Raw genomic sequence first — 22523 nt, 5'->3', positions numbered from 1 at the left:
TCCCCCATCTCAGCCCTCCCTCCACCTTTCTCCTTGCCGCCTTTCTCGCTCGCTCCAGCGGCGCCTGGAGCCGATAAGGAAGAGGAGAAGCAGCGGGAGAGACTGCGGCCGCTGCGAGGAGGAACCGGGCAAAGCAGCGGGAAGGGGAAAGGGGGAAGAGGGGAGAGGGAGGCAGAGAGGGGCGGCCAGCCCCGCGCGGCGCCGCCGGCCGCCCTCACCACAAAGTTGGCGGCGGCCGCTGGGCGTTTTTGACAGCTGGGCGCGGGCGGCCTCTGCCGCAGCGCCCGTCTGGCACAGAAAGTGGGGGCTGGGGGGGGGGGGGGCAGAGGGGGTTACTTTTTCGCCCCCCCAAGACTACTCTTTCCCCTTCCCTCTGCCTCCCTGTCTGCTGCCCTTGCCCGAGAGCGTGGGGTTAGGAGGAAGCGACGCTGCCCTCTCAGACCCGCTCGCAACCTCCCCCCACCGCCTCCCCTTCCCCTTCCCCAGCCAAACAACCCAACAACAACAAACCAACCTGTGGAGGCTCTGACCCGAACTTGGGTCCCTCCTCCCATCACTTCCAGCTCTCCGCTGAAAGCTCTTTCTCTTTCTTTCTGTGCTGCTCGGGCTGAACTTTGGGGGCTGAAGTTTTGGAAGAGTCAGAGGGAGAGGGCGGAGGGAGAGAGAGAGAGACTCGCTACTGCTGCTGCTTTTTTTTTTTTTTTTCCGGGGGGGCGGTATTTTTTTTTTTTTTAATCTCTATTTTTTAGTTCAAATCACCTGAATCTGTGAGGGTGAGAGAGGAGGGGGAGTGGGGGGAGACTGGGGGGGGGGGGGGGAAGGCGCTGAGAGAGCCCAGAGGCAAAAGGAAGGGTACAGGCACTGCCGCTGAGAGGAGATCGAGAGACAGGGGGTGCACATGACAACCAGCATGCAGAGATGGTAAGAAGTTTCCAGCAGCCTTTCGTTTTCATTCTAGCCTTTACTTTGGTTTGATTTGATTAATAAATCGTGCAGTAACACAAGCAGCCCTGCTCGCTATCCGGTGTGTTTCAGCCTTCAAATAAAGCAGCCGGGCAAGGCGAAGGAGGATAATAAATAAATAAATCAGCCCTGTGCTGCGAGGATTGGGGGAAAAAATGACTAAGAGGCTGTGCTAAACTTTAAGTGAGTTTGGGGGGTTGAAATGGGATGGCCACATGCTTTTTACCGCCTCCTTCCCTCCGCTAAAGATGAGGGGTTAGGGCGAAAAAAGTGTGTGCATATGAGGGAGGGAGAGTGAAGGTGGAGTGGGGTTGAATCGGACATACGGTGGTCTGATCTTTTTTGGACACCACCTTCTGCTCGGAAATGAGTAAGGTTTGCACACAATGTAAAGGTAACCTTTGAGAGCGGGGAACGAGCTGTGTGTTTGCGTGTGAAACAACGCCTGAGGCAGGGAGGCAGAAGTGTAAATCCACCTTCCCTCCGTAACTCTTTTCTTTTTGTTGTGCATGTGCTTGCAGTTTGCACCTCTCCAATCAGCGGTTGTTAGCAGAACTTGCAGAGTTATGCTGATGCCCTAACTGTAAAAGGGAGGGGAGAGCCCCCCCAAACCAACTTTGAGCAAGTTTTTTGCTGCTTATTTCATGTGCTGTGCAAATGCACGTCTCCTTCACAGCAGGGGTTTTGCAAAGCAGGGTTTGGGCTTTCAGAACCTCTTAATTAAAAAATTAAAAATCGAAATGACTGAGGACCTCATTTGACTGAAGTCCCGTTTGTCTGGGTTGTGATGTGAGGATAGGTTAAACAGCTGCAAAGTAAAAGCACATTTAGAGCCATGACTAAACTTAACATGCATAATGTAACTGTTTGTATTAACAAGTGGACTGACCTCAGTTAGTGATGAGCAGTGGTCAGCCCATATTCAATGAACTAGCTTATTTTCAATCGCTGTTTGTCTACAGCCTTGCTTTCAGTCAGCGTTTTTCACCTTACTCCAGGGATGTTATATATCTGTCTTGCCTGCCTTGAATATATGTATGTGTGCACACACACATGCATGTGTGTATGTATGTTTATACATATATATGTGTGTATATGTACATACATACACATATGTATCTATATACAGCACTCAAACTATAGATACAGTGTATGCCTGTGTGCATGAAGGGAGAGCTTGAGATGGAGGGTTTGTATTTTTCCTTTCTCTCTCTAACATGACATGTCTTGTTTCAGTGATCAAAGCCACAATTGGAGTGTAGGAGATGCAACTGTCAAATGTAGGCAACAATAAAAAATAAAATAAAAAAAAAAGGAGGGGGGGAAAAGCAGCAAGTGCCCAGGACTGTGGTTACAGTAACGCTGACAGAAATTAAAGTGGTTTTGAAAGCAGCATGCGATTTATGATGGTTTCCATTTACCCTAGAGTCAAGCTGTTGTAAAATTGATGCACAAAAGACATCATGTAATAATCCGGTGTACCCAGGATTAAAGTGGCAACGAGTGTCTTTTTGTATGTATGTCTGGCCGACAGTTAAAATGGTTTGAAGCTATTTTTAAGTAAGAAATCAAAGCAGGATATTCCATACTTCTTTCCTTAACCTGTATGTTAGCCGTGCATAGCAGTCATTGAAATATTTTTTAGTGGAATTGTGCTTTTATTTCTTATTATCTTCCATTTCCCCTCTGTATTATAACCCATCTCTATAGCTGAATTTTAAAATGGGGTAGTGTTTTTGTCATAGTTTCAGAGTACAAATGTTCACAGTTTAATTACTGAGTTCATTTCAGACAGTAATATTTAATAAGCCTGATCAGCAGATCTGCACAAGAATACCAAGTTCCTGTAAAAGTATGTGGAACTTTCCTTGCCCTTAAAAATTGCAGGAATTTTTAATCTGAAATTTAATGGGGCATATGAGCTGTCTAATACACTGTAGTTTCATTTTAAGCTGTCCAGTATTAATGAACCATCTAGCTCTATGTATGTTCTGCTTTAAATTCCTAAAGCACATGAATTTTAAAATTTACTCACTACGTATTTCAAGTGATCCATCTTTACCTGATCCAGATGCAGGAAAATTAAATGTAAATTATAAATTAATTTGTAACGAGCAAATTTTGAAACTCCTTTTAAGACTTGGGATTGGAAAATGTTCCTTAAGCACACATCTTATACACGTAACAGAAAAGCCCTTACTTGGTACATTATTTTGTAAAAATACAACATTGTGACACTTGAGGGGAAAAAATTGACTAGATCTATGTCTTTAATCACATTGCATTTTTATTATTGAGGTATTTGTGAAAGACAAATTTCACATCCAAAATCACATACACATACAAATTCACATGACAAATCACATACAAAAAAGTATGTGATTACATTAATCAAAGTAAAGGAACGAACAAAAGCAGAGGTGGCTATTGCTGTATTAAAATGTAAGTGTTACAGTTTGAATTTTCTGGTGAGTTTTTGAGTTCAGTGCTTTACATAACATTTTGTCCTAATCTTGCTTGCTGTCAGAGATGTTTCATGGTTGTGCAATTGCTGCAGTCAAGAATGCCAATTTGCATTCCAGGAGTGTCATTTGATTACTTTTATCTGCACAGCTCGAAGACCAGCCCAGACCTCTCATTTCATCTTGCCATGTCACGAGTCAGTGCTGTGTCGTCTTTTCAAAAATCTGCCTGATTTAGACAAGAAAGAAAAGTACTTTCATGTTGCAGCCTCAGTCCCCTGCTAACTTGTCAGCAGCAGGATATGATTCACTTGGGCCCAGAAGAATGGTACAGAAACGAAGGTTAGGCGGTTCAATAAGCCCATGGACAGGTAGTATGTGACATCCCAAGAGAGCTTAAGTTAATGAAGAACAGGTCTGCTTAGTTCTTCACACTCTGACCTGGTGCTGTCCCCACAGTTTTCTCATTTGATCTTTCCCAGCAAATTGATCTTTTCTAGTACTTTTTTGCTTTCCAAGTTAGTCCTTGTGGGACTGAAATTAGCAGAGCAACTTAAGTTGGATAATACAGCTGTTCAGAAAAGAAGAAATTGGACACTAGCTCATAAAGGGGGGGAGGGCAACGTAAGCTATTCTCTCTGTTGTTACTCAGAATCCTCCCTCCCTTTTTTTTTTTTTTTTTTAAGTTTTATTTTAGAAAACTTCACAATAGCTGTATTACTTCGGAAGTTCGCTTTCTTTCTTATTTATAGTCTGTATGGATGGTCCATTGCACACTGCATTAAATGTGTATTGTTCAAATAAAACAAACATGCTTGCAGCATAGACTGTAGGTTTGCTTTGGTATTTGTCAGTTGAACTTGCTTGTTAGAAATGATTTGCTAGTCGGTAATGAGGCTTTTACAGTTGTCGTAAGACATTTTAAGTATCAATTGCACATGCCAACTACATTATTTATAGCCTGCTAACTAACTGTAATTCCATAGTATCCAATACTGAAATGCAGTGGAGATTAAACAATAAAAGCCATTACAAATGGTATGTGTAAATATTATGGTAGGTGAAAATACAGTCAGCAAATTACCACTGGCATTACTGGTTTTCTGGAAAACCAATGTATACAAACAAATTGGTTTTGAACTAAGACACTCTGTACTTAAAATCTGAGTTCTGAAATGGGGCTATGATATTATCTATCATTCTTTTTTACATTATTTTGCACTTAGTAATTGGAAAGTGGAATGGAGGTGTGTTTGTGTGTGTGTGTATTTCAATATATACATGGCTAGGTTGTCAAACAATGTAAGATTTAAAACTAGAATTTGGTAAAGTGTAAGTTGGAAATAATTAAGAGGGGTTTTAGTATGCTGCATGATAATAAGCAGTATTTAACTTTCTGTATTTCATAGCAGATGTTCTCACATATTATCCATGTCCTTTCAAGTTGTAGAATTGAACACACTGCTGAATTAAAACAACAATGCTTATTATGTAAGGGAAATACTGCTTTTGCTCACTGTCAGTAATGCTTTTGAAAATGGGAAGGAACTGTAAAGGATCATTGGTCAGTTAAGCTCCTCTGCAGAGCTAGAGGGAGCTTCATGATTTTATTAGGTATGCCATAGGTAAGAAAAAGGGGAACATATTCTGAATAAGGGAGGGCTGATTGCTAACATTTTCAGAGCCAAAGATCTAGAACTTAGACTTAGAGGTGGCTTTATTCTATGTTACATATGCATGTATGTCAGTGGGATTTGTGGCTGAGGAAAGATTCTTTGTCAATTTCAAGCACAACAGAAATGACCAACAGCAAAGTAATTGCATTAAAACAAGTCCAAGTAAAACACTGGATTTTATAAAAAAACCCACTTTTATATTTTTTCCCCTCAAAGATGGGAGTTTCTGGCAGTGTCCCTTTTCCTTTTGCACATTGGACACTGTCACCAGAATTTGAAGTCTTTTCTTCACTGAATATTGTTTAATGGAAGAGTCCTGACTTTCAGTCTGCAGGTTTGCATGGGGCTTTTCATTTAATGATTTAGTTTGATTTAATGTCCACTATTAGTATGTGTTAGGAAAAAAATGTGCATGTCTGGAAATAGAAAAAGTTTCCCATAAAATAGAGTATATCTGTCATTTTGGAAATGTGTATCACTTCCTAATGTAGCCAGGAATTTGTACTTAATTTAGAGGAATAGCATTTAACATGGCTTAATAAAAAGCATCTGTTTAAACCTTGTATTCTGTGTCAGTTTCATCCCACCTGAATTCTGACATATTTGTTCTAAAAACACATTGATCATAATTGCTGCTTAATAGTTATATGACAGCTTTTACAAGCATTACTTTGGACAAACTTATTTACCATTTAAGTAAATTATATAATCCAGTGAGATAAACTACTAGATTTGTCTCCTTTATCTCTTGCATAGTAGCTCTCATTATGTGCCGTGCTAGTAAAAGCCTTTATTTGTTGGTTATTAGAATCTCAGTACACTCAGGAGTTCTGCTGTAATTTAATGTGGTTGTTCAAAGAGGTTCTCTCATTTTAGAATCTTTCCATAGTACTTTCACCACATGTTATAAATATGTATATTTTATACTCCAGATACTTATGCAAATACTTTTTTTCTTATTCCAGGTAAATCAAGGTTTTTGAGAGAGAATTCTTTTCATCTGCAGCATCTATTTCAGTAGTTCTCTCTTGAAATACTTTATGTAAAAATCCACAAATTCATATAACTTAATCAGATTTGTTTCTGATTTGTTACTTCAGAGAGTTCTTTCTGTTTATTTTTCCTTTTTTTTCATGGATTTAAAATGTTCTACTATGTACTTAAATCAGATTTTTGTAGTAAATTATAAAAAGCCAGAGAAGTTCTAAAAACATGCTGGGCATTGCAGTTGTTTTTTAATTATGAAAACCAGAATGTCCATAATGCTGATTCGTAAGTCACGAGCCAAAAGAAATCAAAATGCCATAAGCTAACCACTAAAAACTTTGTAAGTCACCATGGTCTGGTGCACTGTCTAGAAGTTTAGCTATGTTTTTGCAGCGTATTACAATGGGTTACGTCTACAGTTCTGCTGCACATAAAGCTTAAGAAGCTAGGCCTGTTAGAATTCTTCAGCTACGGGGAAAGTTTTAGATGATATGCAAAGCATATTACGAACTGTTATCAGCTGTAAATGAAGCTGAGTGTATGTGCAACACCCATCATGCTGTCAGCTGGAATCACACTGAATAAGTGTTGCAACTTTATCTTATTTGTCAAATATGTATTATTTTGAAACTTGTGATTTGTGCTTTTAGTCAATGCTTTTAAAAGCTGAATACAAAGATGTAACAGCAAACAAAAAACATTTTTCCCTTTTTGTGACCTGACATTTGCCAAAGTGCCCCATGCTGAAATTTCTTTTCAGTATCTTTTTTTCTTCCAAAGCCAGACATGTACCCAGACACAAAAGCCTCTGTGTATAGCAAGCTGTTTTAAATATTGTGACTCGACGATGTGCTGTCCTTTCTCTGCTTGAGCCAAGGATCTCTGCTCAGTGTCTGTGCATTACCAAGTCCCTTCTTTATTGTACCTCTTGTCAGCTATTCCTATTCATTTAACCTTTCATTAGTGTCTGTGCAGCTTCACTGTCTGGAATGGCAAGGAAAAACCTAAAGGCCTACTGTCACAGTTATTAGATTTCTCGGTTACATCCCAGCAACCATAAAGGAGTAAGAGTCAACACTATTGTCATGCATGCTGCTATCCTGGGGTGCAACTCTTCTGTGCATGTCAAGGACATGTGCCACATGTTGATAATGCATCCCAGGCATAAATGCACGACATGGGGGATAAACCAAGGCTGGCACTAATGGGCTTTGTAGGAGTTATTGCAAAGACAAACAGTTGTGAAGGCATTTTGCTTAAAAGGCCGAAGAGATGGACTTGCATTAAGTGTTGCCAAGGCTTGCTTGTGAGGTACTTGTCAATCATGTTAGTTTCATTTAGGTGCCATTTACAAGGAAAAAAAATGTTTTCTATGACTAGGAAATGTATTGCTTTTCCTTTTTTAAGCTGTCAGGATAAAGTGAAGTAGTCGTCAATACTACACTTCAAGACTTTTTTTTCTATTTACTCGTTTTTCGATCAAAACTTGCAAATCTTCCAAATTACTTGAAAAAAATTCTGCAAATATGAATTACAATGTATTTAAAAATATTCCTGTTAGCAAAGCTTCAGATTCACTCTCGGTGTTGTAAAAGCATTGACATAATCTTGTCTGAGGCATAAATTTGGCTGAGAATATCTAGGTGCATCTAAACAGTTTCTTCTACATTTGCCACCCAAAGAGCAAAAATTATTAGTTAGGACACTGCTTTCTTATTCTGCTGAGGTACATCTTCCATTTAGTCCAGTGCAATATTCAAATACACTTTGCTTCTAAAGTTCCTCTGAAGCCCATTTTACCTACCCTCTTCACCAAATCCAACTGAACTCTGAGCTCTCTGTTTTTACAATAGTAAAAAATGCATGCTTATTCCTGACCTCTCTATAGTTGACCTTTTAGAATGCATCTTAATTACATTTTTATCAGTAGTATTATAACAATATGATACATAACTTCATATGACTTTCATAAGGATATTTTGGTGAAAACAAAATTAGACCTATAGATTTATGGTTGAATTATAATTTCATAACTCCCTTTAGTTCTGTGTAAATCATAAGAGTCTAATGTTGGTCCTATTCATAGCAAGGTTGAAAGTGGGAGTAAAGCCATTGAAGTCAGTGGAGTTAAAGTTACGTGAAACTGTTGAATAAACTCTAGTCACCTCCTTTGCACTTTCGATGTGTCACACTAAGAGGATTTTAAGGATGGTAAATCTAGTGGGCGACAGGAAAATTCTTAAAACTTCCTTGTTTTAGATGCACTGTTTAGATCGACATCTTCAAAAAGTGTGAGTGGTCATCATTTATTAATAGGAATTCTGGGCTTTTTAGTTTTTCTTTACATTTCTGGTATGAAAGAAGTGAAGCATGGCTGCACCTTTTTTTTCAATTCAGAACATTGAAGACAAAGTGACCAGCAATGTAGTAGTTGATTATAGGAACAAGTGGCTCCAAAGAAAATTGTGCTTGAGAGAAAATTCAGCAAAAAAAAAATCTTTTTATTTTTCATGTTCAAACACTGGAAATATTTGTAAGGCTGATACTGAATTCCACTTCCCTCAAATTAAAAGAGAAGCTCTTATATTTTGTGATTTGAATTAGACAAATATTTAAATGGAACAAAATCTTCAGACATGAGCTGGAACAAATGTAGTAGTGCCACTTAGTTTAAAACCTCCTTTCATTACTAGACTGATACTAGCTTTGATGAATCTAAAACTTACTACATGGTTTCCAAATCAAAGATGAAAGGGCCAGTTAGGAATCAAATAAATTTTCCTGTTGAAATGTAGCATTTGACATTTAGAAAGATGTGCTCAGCATGATGAACCACTTCTCTTTACTGCAACTAGCCGGTGATTTTTTCAATAAAACTACTTTGAAATTAAACTGAGGTATAATAAACTTAAGGTAAATTAATTTGGAAGTCCTGATTATTGCCATTTTTGAACTAGGGGAAATATTTCCCTGAAAGTGCTTTTTTTTTCCTTTATTGTTAATACATGCCAGTTTTCATTGCTAAGTCATTACTTCGGTAGCTGTTTTGATAGACTCTTACTGGTCTAACTCCATTGGCTATGTTGTGGCAGTGTGCCAGTTTTATTAAAGAAAGGTTTTGTTACTCACCTCACTGTGAAGTTACCGGTATATTCCTAGTACTAATCAAAAGGGCATATACCCCATCTGTATCTTTGAACAGTTTATTATGTACAGTAATTTATAGTCTACAGTACAGTTGGGCAGTGCTTTTGTACTGATCTGATGCCAATTATATGTTTCTAAAAGCCCACTGATAATACTTAACTTTCCAGAATGAGATTCTGTGCAGAATGCTAGGGAGCATCATGGAAAATATTTTGCTGGTCTGCTGAAGATGCTAAGAATTAGTAAAAATTAGTAAATATGACTTAAGTAATAGTGAAAACTTAAAGCTTTCTTCTGGGCTAGGGCATGACCATATTTCAGTTAGCAGCTGTATTTTGAGTTGGCTTTTGAAGATACCTTGTTTCTAACGTCCCATACAATAGGCCTGATCAAAATAAATGACACTACAAACCAGTTGGCTAAGTGATTGTATAAGCTATTTGAAGAGGCTGAGGAATTTATGTTCTTCAGTACACAAACTGGCATTAAGATTTTCTCCACACTTTGGTGCAAATATTGAAAAGCAATGTGTGAAATTGCATATGTTATGTAACTAAAGGCTTCTGAGGGATTTTAAGTCTGAGCTGATACAATTCACGTGGAAGACAGCAAGAAAGCTAAGTAGGAACAGGAAGCAATAGCAGATAAGTGTTGTGTGTTTTAAAGGTTTCTACTCCTTTACTTAAACTGTGCTTCTTTTTTAACTTTTGCCTTTGGAATGTAAGTTATAATCTTCTCTATTTCATCTTATCCACATGTAACTTGTACTACTTTGCATGTTAGCAGTGAGTCTCATTTATCAGCTGATATATTTAAATGATTTATGATATAAAATGATTATTCCATAAGCAAGAAGTTGTTCAATTGCTAAGTGGAGACTCAGAGAGGATGCAGATACGCATCCTTTTTTGTTGCTTTTTGGAATGCTGTTGGCAGTATGAGGGCAGCAAGGGTGGGAGTGAGCTACTTGGTTCTTCATGGGTTGGCTTGGTGGTCAGAAAGTGGCAAGAAGATCTTCACCATCTCCTGCTAGTTGATAGCTTTCATGAATACTGTAGTAGTAGTCTTTTGATTACAAAGAAGAGGAAAAAGTCTCTGTGGTGCTGGTGATGGCAGGGAAGGAGGTGGGTGAGGATGATAGTATAACGTTGAAAGAGCTTGAACAGGCTTGCATCTCTAGTCACCATAGAGGAAGGGCAAGAGGCTTGCTTCTTTCCTGCTTTGCACACCTTTCTGGTCTCTCACATAACATGTGTGTGGAATTTCATAGCCCTTTTCCTATTAAATGGTTCACAGGTGTGGGCAGCGTGGTTGGACGAGTTTTGCATAATGTGTATGTTCTGTGCAGCATTTGGAAGTCACTGGGCCTATATAGAAGGTTTGTGGGTGTGTTAGATAAACCTGTGGAACATAGAGGCAGTTACTGTCTTCCCACTGTCAAACAGTAAGCGTCAAAAAAAAAAATCACTCTTCTCATGCAGTTTTTGCCAGACCCATGAAGAATCTAATCACAGCAGACTGAACGGTTGCAAGAGAGAAACTTGCTGAGTGGTGAAATCAAGAGAACTGCTCTTGTCCTAACCGTTATGGATTTAAGCCTGAAGGATGTGACATGATACTATTCACCTCCAGACTTCAATTTTAAATGTAATTGGTTTTCAAGATTGTTTTTGCTCTTGTGGTGATAAGTTTATAATAAAGCAACACAAATTTAGCCTTGTAACAAGCAAAATATGCATGTTCCTTTTGTTTTACATATTGCAAGAATGATTTTGATTTAATGTGCTTTTTAAAATATATATCAGTGGCATGTATGGAAAGATGAACTACAGATGTAGTGGAAGAAAAAAACTTTCAGAAATTCTGCTGCAGCCTCCCTGTGTGGGGCTATGTGTGTGTATGTATGTATATATACAATATATTACAGTATATACATACACAATATGTATGCCCTTATAAATGCATTAACTGTAATATACACATGCATACATACATCTACATACATAGTACGCACATAGTACATGCATGCATCCATATAACTGGGGGGGGGTTTATACATATATGTGTATAAAGGTTTTTCTGGACAGGCATCTTCATTACCAAGAAGGCTTTTTGGGCAGTCTGGTTCTTGAGTAAGATGTACATCAATCCTAAAAGATGTCTGTGAGAATTAGTGCACTGCTAGAAGGGAAACCAAACTTTGTACCACACTTTAGTCTTAGGAGAACATTTTAGGAAATACTAGTTTCTGTTCAGAGTTTTGTATTTCTTATTCTATCTTCATTATTCTACAGCTTTCTTGTCTGTTCTGTATATTATAAAGCCTCTTTCTCAACATTCTCATACAATCTGCAGTGTTTCCTTTGAGAAATATATTGTTATCTTATTCTGTGATTTGAATATGTTTCCATAAGCATTACTTAAACCAAAGCCAGTATTGTGAACCTGTGTCTTATAAATATATTACAGTAATGATAATGTGATCTGCTAATAATCAGGCCTCTGATACCTCTCTGATTCTGGGAACTAAAGATGACCATGCCAGCTCTTGTGGATATTTTCCCTGGAAAAGCAGTGTAGGATTAGATTTGTAGAAGAATCCTTGCATTTTTCTTCTAAATTAGGATCTCCTCTCCTTTAAGAGTCTGATGACTTCCATTTATGATGACAATATTGCATGAAAGGCACGACACTATGCCTTTCGTCATACATTATAAAAGAAGAATGATCAAAAATGGTCTGGCATTTCACTGGCTTGCAAAAGAGGATCTTCAATCCATTTGTCTTGGGTTCTATTGCTGTTATAATGTACACTGAAGTATATTGTGATTATATTATGGGAGTGTTTTCACAGTGTGCAGGCTTAGTCATGTTATAGAAAATATCTCTGTATTTTCTGCGAAAAAGCTTCAGGACTGTGAAGATTTTAGGAACCTGCTGTTCCTAGTAAGATAGTCCTGGGAAAATAACTGTTTATAACTGAGGCTACTCATAAAATAATGGGAAATATCAGGTGTTGGCAAAATGTGGTGCCAGCGTGGGCAAAAGCACAGAAAACTTCATAAATTATGTAAAGGTTAATGGAAGCTTAGCTGAAATTAAATCATGTTAGTTAGCAGATAACTTTTTTTACTACCATTCATGTAACTGCAGTGTTACCAGTCACTGAGATAGGTATGCAGAATTGCTGAGTCCCATATAAACAGACACAGGTCCTGTTTAACATGGTTTCAGACAAGGTAGAAGTTGGTGCATTGGAGGCATTAGATAGTTTCATTGGAAGTACTAGATGTTTTGTTAACAGGGTTTGCACTGTACTCACTGCTGGCCTTTGGTACTTAAAAATCTCTCAGTTAACTAGTGTATTGAAATTTCATCCCAGGATGTCAAGAAAATGTGTTACAATCTGGAATCATAGGCCAAAGCCAGATAGCATTCTAGGACATTTCTCGAATAGAAACATGTGATATGTGTAGTGGTTCAAGATGGAGTGAACAAACTTCATTTGCAGTTTATTTACAATGACCTGATGGAACAGATCCTCTCTCATCAAAGCAGTCAGTACCAGATCTCACGTTGAGTTCAAAAAAACTTCTGACATTTTAAGTTCCTGGTTCTTGTGGGTATACCTACTGAAGACTGTTACTGCAGGGTAACCTTAAATAGGAATTTACAGCTTGTCAACTAATTTGCACTGTCCTGATCATTTGTAGCTTACTTCACTTTCAGTGTTGGCAAAGCTACATGACATGTGCTGCAAGCTAATTGATACACTGTGAATCTGTATCCTGATGACCTGATGATTTCTTCTTTGTGTAGTTGTTTTCTAATAGTTCATGGGTTTTTTGCCTTTGGCTTTCATGAGCTTGATGTCCAGTCATAATTACCAGAGCCAGAAAATGGTAGGGCTGTGGTATTAACACTTTGCTCTTGAAGGGATCATGGGAATTTGAATCATGGCATATATTCAAGAGGGTTTTTTAATGTCTTATGCTAAAGACAACTACTCCATGAATAGTATCTGAGTCACCATGCTAGTTATCCAAAATCTCATAGAACTGAGGAAGAAACATTGTCTGGAAAAGAAGTCCAGTCATGCTTCTAAAGTAGCAAGTGAAAGAGTAGAACTGAAAGGGGGGGGGCAATTTTATTATAAGTGATAGTTGCAGAGTTAAAAAAACCCACAACCAAATACATATCAGTAAATGTGTGGTCTGCATAATATTATCATCTGTAGCAGGTAGTCATATGTTGATTGTGAAGGATGGAAATGTGGGTAATAATGTAATGTTCTCAAAATACAAGTCTGTCTTAAATAGAGCAAAATCTATGGATAAACTCCACAGAATCCTAGAATCATAGAATACCAGTTTGGAAGGGACCTCAAGGATCATTTGGTCCAACCTTGGCAAAAACACGATCTAGTTGATAACTGCAACGCACATATAGAGCTCTATAGGATTAATTGTTGTTCTGAGGTGGATTGTAACTCTGGAGTGCACTAAATGGTAGTATCTTTGTGTTTATTCATACTAGCGTTACACTTTAACTTATTTACAGCACTTGAAATGCACCAGTGCCTTTTGCATGCAGGATCAATGCCCACAAAGTATGCAAGATGAAGTCTTCCCTTTTCTTTAGGTGAAGGTAGTTTTCTAAATGTATTGTGTTTGTGAGACTGGGAGAAGTAGGGGTGTAGTTTCTGAGGCAGGCACAATTTAGACAAGGGTATCAGAGGCTGATATTTTTGAGGCGTATGCAGATGCTGTCAACTTTGTTTCTTTCTTCCCCAAGATGACATTATTTTTCTTCCTGCTGTGTTCATGAACTGAACTAATGCTGAATGTGGCCCACCCTGCTACTATGCAGGTTGTTAAGCAGGCTGCTTCTGGGGTGATGTTAAAGTTACTGTTTTTAACTGAGGAAGACTTAAATGGTTTACTCATGAGTGCCATGTTAGCCCTATTACCACAGTTGTAATCAACAAACAACACTTAACTCTTTCAGCTTAAGAGGGAATAGACATCTGGTGCTGTGTGTTCTTCATGGGAAGCCCTGTCTTTGGAAAATGTATTTCTTCCCTCATACAAACATAGTGTGTGACACCACAGGCACACTCCTTCCAAGTGTTCGGCAAGGGCCATGTTTTTTGTTAAGTATCTGAAGGAGGAAAAAGAGGGTTGTAGTCAGATTTTGTCTAGATGGGACGTTGTATATGCTGACAGAAGAAATATTTCTGCCAACAGTGCTATGTCATCTCTCTAGGTAATGTAAGCTAAGTTGATGGAGGTAGCATTACTGTTTGGAAAGGCAGTGTATATTTTTTGTTTTAAATTTGCCAAAGAGTGTGAAATCAAAGACGTTATACTGTTAACTTTTATAAGATAGGTACCAAAATTAAAGTATCCGGTTTGTTTGTGTATCAAGAATATGTAAGCTGTTTTCTAAACACTTGACCCCCCCAAAATTACTGCTGTGTCTTACACAAATAGTAGCTTCATAAATTTCAGCCTGGAAAAGCCTATTAATGATGATAACTTACAGCATACTTTCCAAGATAGCTGCCCCACAAATCTATGTACTCAGAATTTCATTTACAGAGATAATGTCAATGTTTCTTGTTACAGAAAACTGCGAGCACAGGACTTCCTCTTGAAAAAATGACTTTAAATGTACTTCTTTGTAGGGAAGATGGCAGAGCAAGGAGACCCTTTCAAACATCTGAGAAAGCTTATTTAGACTAGTTGAAGTCTAATTCTTTCTATAGAATGAAACAAGACATCCATAAGGTTAATCCTTGTGGACATTCCCATTATATCTCATTTGGTGTCTTTTTGGTTTCTTAAATGAAAGCATTTAGAAGCTAGATACCTAACTGAACTGCTCAGAGTTCACTTATTCTGAATTTAGTCCTAAAGGCCCTTCCAGGGGCTATCGGTTGAAGACATGTTGATGATACGTCTTTGACACTAATGTTCTTTTTTTTCTAATGCCAAGATAAGTACTACTTGTATAATCCTTGCCTAATTTATTTTAGAATTGATAGAATTTGGTGTTTTATCCGAGACTTAAGATCCTGTGCCCAGAGTCATTAAAGAAATCTTCTTTGATTTATATAAATGTTTTGTCATAATGTAGTCTTTAGGGAAGAATTACACCCTTTCACTAAAAGAAAAGCAACCATTCAAAGGATTGAGTTTCTTTTTCTTAATTTGTAATATAGCCCATTTTGGTGCTGCAGGGCAATATTTTTTTTTCTCCAGCTTATGAAGGGTGTTTCAGCTGAATATGCTCATACCTTTAAAAATCATTTGGTGTGAGAACTTTTTAAGTTAGAGGGTGGTTTTGTTTTGTTTTGTTTTGTTTTTTTTTCTATAATACAGTATACCTTGCCTTTGAGCTTTCAATTTAAGTCTCCTGTCATATACTGCCAAAAAGTTTGTTCAGAGCTCTGTCTGTGTTGAAACATGTATGCCTGTCCCAGTGTCATAACTAATTATATACCTTGTATACTTACTTCTAGTAATTGGAAAGTAGACCTACCGCAGGATAAGTTTTAGTATTAGATTGTATCTTGGGGACATGTTACAGAAATCAAGTTTCCACCAAGCAGCAACTTGAATTTGTAAACAGATATTAGTATTTTAAGTGCATCATCTCATGATTGTTTCTCGACATCTGTGTGTGTTTGTTTTAAACTTGGGGAGAGGGTATTTCTGAACTGTACCTCTGCATGCATAGTAATTATAACCTGCTTCTCTTCAACCGCAGTATTCTGAAGTGTCTGTTGTCTCCACTTGAAATGAAGGCCTCTTGTTGCCCTACTGTCTTTCTGCAGATTTTGTTTGGTGGTTCAAAACTTCCCAAAAATGTGTCTGTGTACATTGCCCAGCTAGGTTCTGCTTGGCTGCAATGCTGTTTTCAGTTCCTTACTTTAACAAAAGAAAAAAAAAACCAGGAGAGAGACTGGCATTTTGATCAGGGAAAAAGCATAAAAGAGTTAAAAGGGAAAAGCAACACTCCTTTCATCTTTTTCTTTGCAGCATCCTTTGCTTGTGTTTTATGAGTGTGTATATATACATACATATGTGTTTGTGTATCTATAAATTTTCCTAGGTACATGCAGAAAGAGAGAAGGAGCCTTGTGGTTATGTGTAAAGTTTTACTTTGCGTGCTCACAGCTAGGCTAGCAAACAATGACTTATACGCACCAGCATGTATAAAATATGTGCTCCTTGTCCATGCCTGCTGAATTAACACTTTGCCAGTCTTAAGTCTCAGAGCTTCACGTCTTGTCACAATTAAAGTCTTAGGACTGAGCATTTAATGCTAATGATAGATTACAGTATTGTCAGGATGTATTCTGATTTTGGTCTATGTTGAATTACGAGACCACACTTTCATGGGAGTTGCATGGCTGCTTGCTGTTATGCATTAAAAACTGTTACTTTCATAAACTATTTATCGTTTTACTAAAACTACAACAGTAGTGCTTGGATTTCTCCTAAAGGCATATTTATTTTTTTTAGATAAAATAGAAGAGTATGGATGTATCTATGATAATGATGGTAGTTTTACAGGGAAACTTATTTTTTTATTTGTTTGATAAGGAAACAAGTGCTTGTCTCTCATGAAACTTCAGGTATTTTTTGTTTTTCTAATTAAAGGTTTTTTAGGTAACTTACTGGTTATGTAAGTTTCTGTGTTATCTGTTAGTTTCTGTCTTCGGAAAGCAGCATGATATTTTCAAATGAGTTTGTTACTTTGTGGCATCTTCAAAATTAATGTGTATTAAATCACTTACTTTGAAAGTTTTTGATAACAAAATGTATTTTTTAAGCAGTTCCAGTGTCTTGTCAGGCAATTTTATCTTCCACTTTCCTCTCCACAATAGGCATTTCTTAGAAGGTCCAGGGCAGGAGAAGACTGGGTCAGCCTGACCAGGGAAAGTATAATGCTGTCCCACATTCAAGTTTTATATGGTTTCAGAACTGATTTAATATTGCTTGCTAAGAAAGATGAGTGTACTGCATGTAAGATCTTTAAGTGTTTTTTAAACTTCAGTTTTCTTTTTCAAAGATAGGCAAAAATCTATTCTAATTTCTTAAGAAAAATAAAGGATTATTTACCAATACAAAAGAACACACTTCATATACAGGGTGTTTTTTTTTTAACACCTACCTTGTATGAACTTAAGTAATTTTATTCCCTTTCTTTCTTTTCTGTTCTTACAACTCTCCACTCATGCATGGATTTGAAACACTTAACAGGAAACTAAGCCGGCTATGTGAAACAAGCACATCTTACTCTGCCACTGGGGAGGAAAGGAGGCTGAGTATCTTCCTATACCGCAGTCTGGGGAATTCATCTTCTGTATCTATTGTTCATTCTTCTCCTCTTTGATACCTTTTTTTAATCTTGTTTGCTGTACAAGAAGAAGACAGTTTTGTCCCTATCCTTCAGTCACTTTGGATGTAACTGTTTTAGCCTTCTTTCAGCCAGATGAGATATTTATGGTTTTCTGCTTCTCCCTAAGCTTCTGATTTTTAAATCCATCGTTCCTCTGGAAACCTTATCTCAAGGTTTCCAGAGCAGTAGCAGAGAGAAACTGACATGAGAGTTTTTACTTCTGGTCACAGAAGTCTTAGTTGTCAGTGAAAACAAAACTACAAGCGGTAGCAGAGGGCCATGGAGCTATCAAGTCCAAAGGGTCAGATAGATTCTGCATTGCTTCCATTCATTCCGTGTTTGAGAGGCCTGTTGTGCCACAAGGACTAAAATTCGAAGTACAAGCTCCAGTTTTTCAAGTCCTGACAATTAGTGTTTATCAAGGTTTCTGTATAGAGAATTAGAATGTAAGTTGACCAGTCCAGTAAAGGAGAATGAGACAGTTAATAGCAGTATTGGTAAAGTAAATGTCATTTGACAATAACAGAAACCCTTGTATCAGTAAACTAATTGCTAGTTGACAGGAACATAAAACTATTAGACTATCTAAAATAACTAGAGAAATGCTGCCTGGGAGAAAAATTACTTTTCTTCCATGTAAAAAACCCCCACATGGCAGTAGAAGAAAGTTTGGTGGAGTTCTTTGTAACATGTAGCTGAACATAATACCAGATTTATTTTGTCATTGTTCATGTGGTAGACCTTGCCACAGTTACGTTACTCAAATGTTTAGATTATAAAAACAAAGAGTTGATAACATCCATTATTGCAATTAAAAATACAAAGCTTTCCCTTCTTTAGCTACTGCAATGGTAATTAGTAGGCAGTGCAGTAATTGCCAGTTCTTCTGGAGTACCTTTTCTTAGGGGAGAGGAAGGCAAGATCCTATATGGAAAAGAGAACTCAGTTTAATTTGCACATATATGGCTTGATTTTGAGGTAAGTATGTGTAAACGATGCAGAAATGGATTCAGCTTTGAGAAATGGGATTGACTTTTGAGTTGTGGGTATATTCTGTGTTTTAGTTCTGGAGTTATGAGCTTAGAAGAACCAAAGGAGGTTTTGGAGCACTGATCTTGTGAATATGGTGCAAACAGAAAAATACAGATGTGTTTTACCAGTATTTATTCAGTCTGCTGCTGGTTTCTTTCTGTCATCTGTTGTCTCAGTTTTAAGCTTCCAAACAACTTTTGATACACACAGAGAAAACTTCTCCTATGTGTCAGTATCCTTTTTGAAGGTAACTGTATTGCTTTACATTTTAGTCCCCTTATTGATTCAATTTTTAAAGCAAGTTTATTATAGTTTTTTGAATGTTTTGTAACACATACAAAAAAAGTAGTAAAACATCAAAACATCCTGTTTGATGACATCTTACTTATCATTGTGTATTTACTCTGTATAAATACCAGAGCATATAAGATCTGCATCTAATGTACATGAAAAAAACTGAATGGGAGAAACTCAAAGACCTCTGTGTATGGCAGTGCTGTTGTCTTTTGCTAGTATGCAACATACTGAGTTATGTCTCTTGGGAAGACACCATTTTTAAGCTCCACAAAGTTGAATTACTTTTGTTGTGCAAAAATCCCTAAAAACAAAATCCCATCAAACCAGACCCCCAGCATCTGGTTTTCATCTGCTCCGACTGTATCAGGAGGAAACAATCCCATGTAGATGAAGAGTTGTATTCACCATGAGTTAGGTCCCTAGTGTGTTTGCAAGAGTTGAAAGAACCACTATCCAGAACTCGGAGGAACAATTGTCTGACACAATTACTGAATTTAACTTTTTTTTGGTTTTCTAGTGTCACATTTGTATTTCCCTCATTTTTCAAGAGCTTTGTTGAAGCTAAAAGGATAGGGTTTTTTATCCAGAATCATAAACAGGGAGGTTATGCTTTCATAAAAGAAAAGTCCTGTATGTTATTTCATGCATATCAGTACCATATCAGTAGTCTCTCAAGGGGAGAGTGTGGGTCTGATCCTCTCCATTAATACTTGTTCCCCTTTCCCATTCCCACAAATGCCTGCCAGACCTGTGATACAGTAACAAAAATTCAGTTGTGAACAGACTCAGAAACATGATTGGTGCTGTCTGGACTGGAAAGGAAGGATTCCAGAAACATGATAGATGGTAAGATGAAGCCCTTCCCCAGTGCGAAATGAAGTCCGTGCCTAATTTGGAGATAACAAAACATCTGGTTCCGTGAGTGATCAGACTTACTCTGAAGATCTGCAGAGGAGTATGATATGTCCTTTTCATATTTAGTATTTTGGAGTGCGTGAACTCCAGCTGCATCCCCTCTGATAAATGATGAGCTGTGAGAGAGAGATGAGCAAACTTCAGGTGTCTGTAAGCAAGAGGCAGCAGGAACAAACCAAATTAGTGACATAGAGCATCTAATGGATTTATTTTAAATGAAAAAGTGCTTCCCTGAAGCCTTGATATTTATATTGGTGGGAAATGAACCATAGTAAATTCAACAGGTGCAGGCAGGAGCAAGTGTCTTCACTGGTTTGAGTAAAAGAATAGAGTTTGAATTAGAGTGAATCAAAACCAAAGCAATCCAACAACTAAATAATCCATCAGTCCTTAACGTTGCCCCTAAATCAGTGTAAAATACTGTAAAATACTGTATTGTGGCAGATTTTGTGTCAGGGCATTAATATGAATACAGATTTGACTCCCTGACTTCAATAGGGATTTGTATCTGTCCTGAGAACTTTGGCAAGCCATGCCCTGTATGAGGTACCTTCATATAGCTTGCATATGCTTATTGTGCTTTATGATCCTGTGTTTTCAGTAATGCCTGATCTGGGGGCATGTTGACTTTTTCTCAGAAGATGTCGATCAGATGAATATTACTGGTTGAACTGAATCCCATGTGGAAAAAAGTAGGACTTTTAGCACACAGATTTATAAGATGTAACCATCTTCGCAGTTGGTCTAATTGACTTCATTGTAAGAATGCAGACTTTATCAGCTGAGGCCGTGGTTTTCCCTACATGAAAATTTTTCCTTCACTAGATGGAGTCTTAGTTAGGAGGAGCATTTGCGTTCTCTTGAGCCCCAATGCATGCTGAAATGCTTCTTCTGAACTCTTAATTAAAATTGGTGGTTTATTTGAAGTATGATTTCTCTTACTCCACTGTCCTGACTAAACCTTGAATCAATCAGTCTTTATGATTGTATTGAATAGTAAATGTATGAGTGCCAAAACTGGACAGAGCAAAGAAAGGTAGGTTGCCTGCAGAATGTTTGTACAAAGCAACTAAAATTCTTCCCGGCATTCTATACATTATCTGAAAACTACCTTCAGTTAGGTGAAAATGCTTAGAAAATGACTTTTGAATAATAAACCTTAGTTTTGTGAAGAAGATGGCAGTTCTTGAGGTTATGAAAACATGCTCAAGTATAACATAAGGTTAGTTAACAGTCTGGGACTGGGTCTTGAAGTTACTTAGAAGCATTTGTTCATATTGATCCTACTTTGCTAAGTGAAAGACTTTCCCGTTGCTTGTTGTAGTTAGAAATCATTGCCAATAATAGCTGTGCTGGATATTGAGAAATGCTTAGTCAAAATAATGCAACCTAGGTAGATGTGTTCTGTGAATTGTTTATGAAGGACTAAATAGCCCAACTGCAAAATGATGCCTCGCACTTCCTTGTCCTATGTTCAGTCCATGAGGTGGTTATTACATTTGTTGATTTGATGAGTTAACATTGGCTAAGGGGCAAACTCCCACCCAGCTGCTCACTTTTCTCTTCACTCCTGACTCCTCTACTCCCCCCAAGCAATGCAGAGGAATGCAGAATGGGAGGTCAGTCCATAACAGCTCCTCTCTGCCGCTCCTTCCTCCTCACACTCTTTCCCTGCTCCAGCATGGATCCTTTCATGGGCTGCAGACCTTCAGGAAAAATCTGCTCTGGGCTGGGCTCTCCATGGGCCACAGTTCCTTCAAGGAATATCCACCTGCTCTGGTGTGAGATCCGCCACAGGCTGTAGTATGGACCTCTGTTTTAGCATGGTCTTCTCCGTGGGCTGCAGGTGGATCTGGCACCAGGAGCACCTCCTCCACCTCCTTTTCTGACCTGGGTGTTCACACTGCTTTTTCTTGGCCTTTTTGCCACCCCCCCCTCCTCCCCAGTTCAGTGTGTTTTGCCTTTTCCTAAATATGTTTTCACTGAGGCACCAGCATCTTGGCTCGGGGGCTCACCTGCGTGCTGCAGTGGGTCCACTGGAGCCAGCTATGTCCAGCATGGGGCAGGCCCTGGCCTCTTCTCACAGAGGCCACCTGCAGACCGCCCATTGTGAACACATTGACACCTACATCAGCACAGTTGAATAAGACTATATGACAGTACTTTGCTTCAAATTAAGATTTACTTTTTACTTGTGCTTTATGCTTACTTTTAAGGTTGAGAGTTTATGAACTGTTACTGTTTTGTGGTGGTGGTGTATATGAGTTGTTTGGGGCTTTTTTGCTTAACTTCTGAGTCATTCCTTAACTTAAGTGATTTATAGATTGGCTGCCCGCACCAATTAACATGGAGGGAATCTAATTTATTCCACAGAAAAAGTGTATTTTTTTTGTTCTGTAACCATTTCGATATTAGGCCATGTGTGCAGCCAGTCATGTGTGTTAAGTAACAAGGTTTGTGGAGGCATGGTTTGCAACAATACGAGTCCTCACTTAGGACTTGGTTCAGTCAATCACTGGAGTAGGCACTCCAAGTGTAAGCATAGTCCCATTTCTACCAAGCATAACAATTATCTGATTATAAGCAGCAGAACTATTTAGTGTTACTATTTTAACTGTTGTACTGAATGTAGGTC

At 38.1% G+C, this 22523-nt stretch overlaps 1 protein-coding gene and 1 long non-coding RNA gene across 3 annotated transcripts in view; one reads left to right on the top strand and one right to left on the bottom strand.

Annotated features, from left to right (window-relative positions):
• The window catches only part of LOC142027311 (uncharacterized), a 33034-nt gene extending 32284 nt beyond the window's left edge, over window positions 1–750 (bottom strand). Inside the window, exon 1 of the long non-coding RNA XR_012649086.1 lies at window positions 515–750. This is a non-coding gene — a long non-coding RNA (uncharacterized LOC142027311). The remainder of the gene's footprint in view (window positions 1–514) is intronic.
• BNC2 (basonuclin zinc finger protein 2) overlaps window positions 1–22523 on the top strand; it is a 341392-nt gene that overhangs the window by 542 nt on the left and 318327 nt on the right. Inside the window, exon 1 of one of the 2 annotated variants that reach the window (XM_075021245.1) lies at window positions 817–921. The exons of the other annotated variant lie outside the window; for it this stretch is intronic. Within the exon in view, the coding sequence (XP_074877346.1) occupies window positions 919–921 (3 nt within the window). The 5' untranslated portion in view covers window positions 817–918. Of the gene's footprint in view, window positions 1–816; window positions 922–22523 lie in introns of those variants that run through there. 2 annotated transcript variants of the gene reach the window in all.

This window comes from Buteo buteo, chromosome Z (assembly GCF_964188355.1).
Source record: "Buteo buteo chromosome Z, bButBut1.hap1.1, whole genome shotgun sequence".
Classification (NCBI taxonomy): Eukaryota; Metazoa; Chordata; class Aves; order Accipitriformes; family Accipitridae; genus Buteo; species Buteo buteo.
The sequence above is the reverse complement of the archived record's forward strand: the minus strand, read 5'-3'. Positions and strand labels throughout refer to the sequence as shown.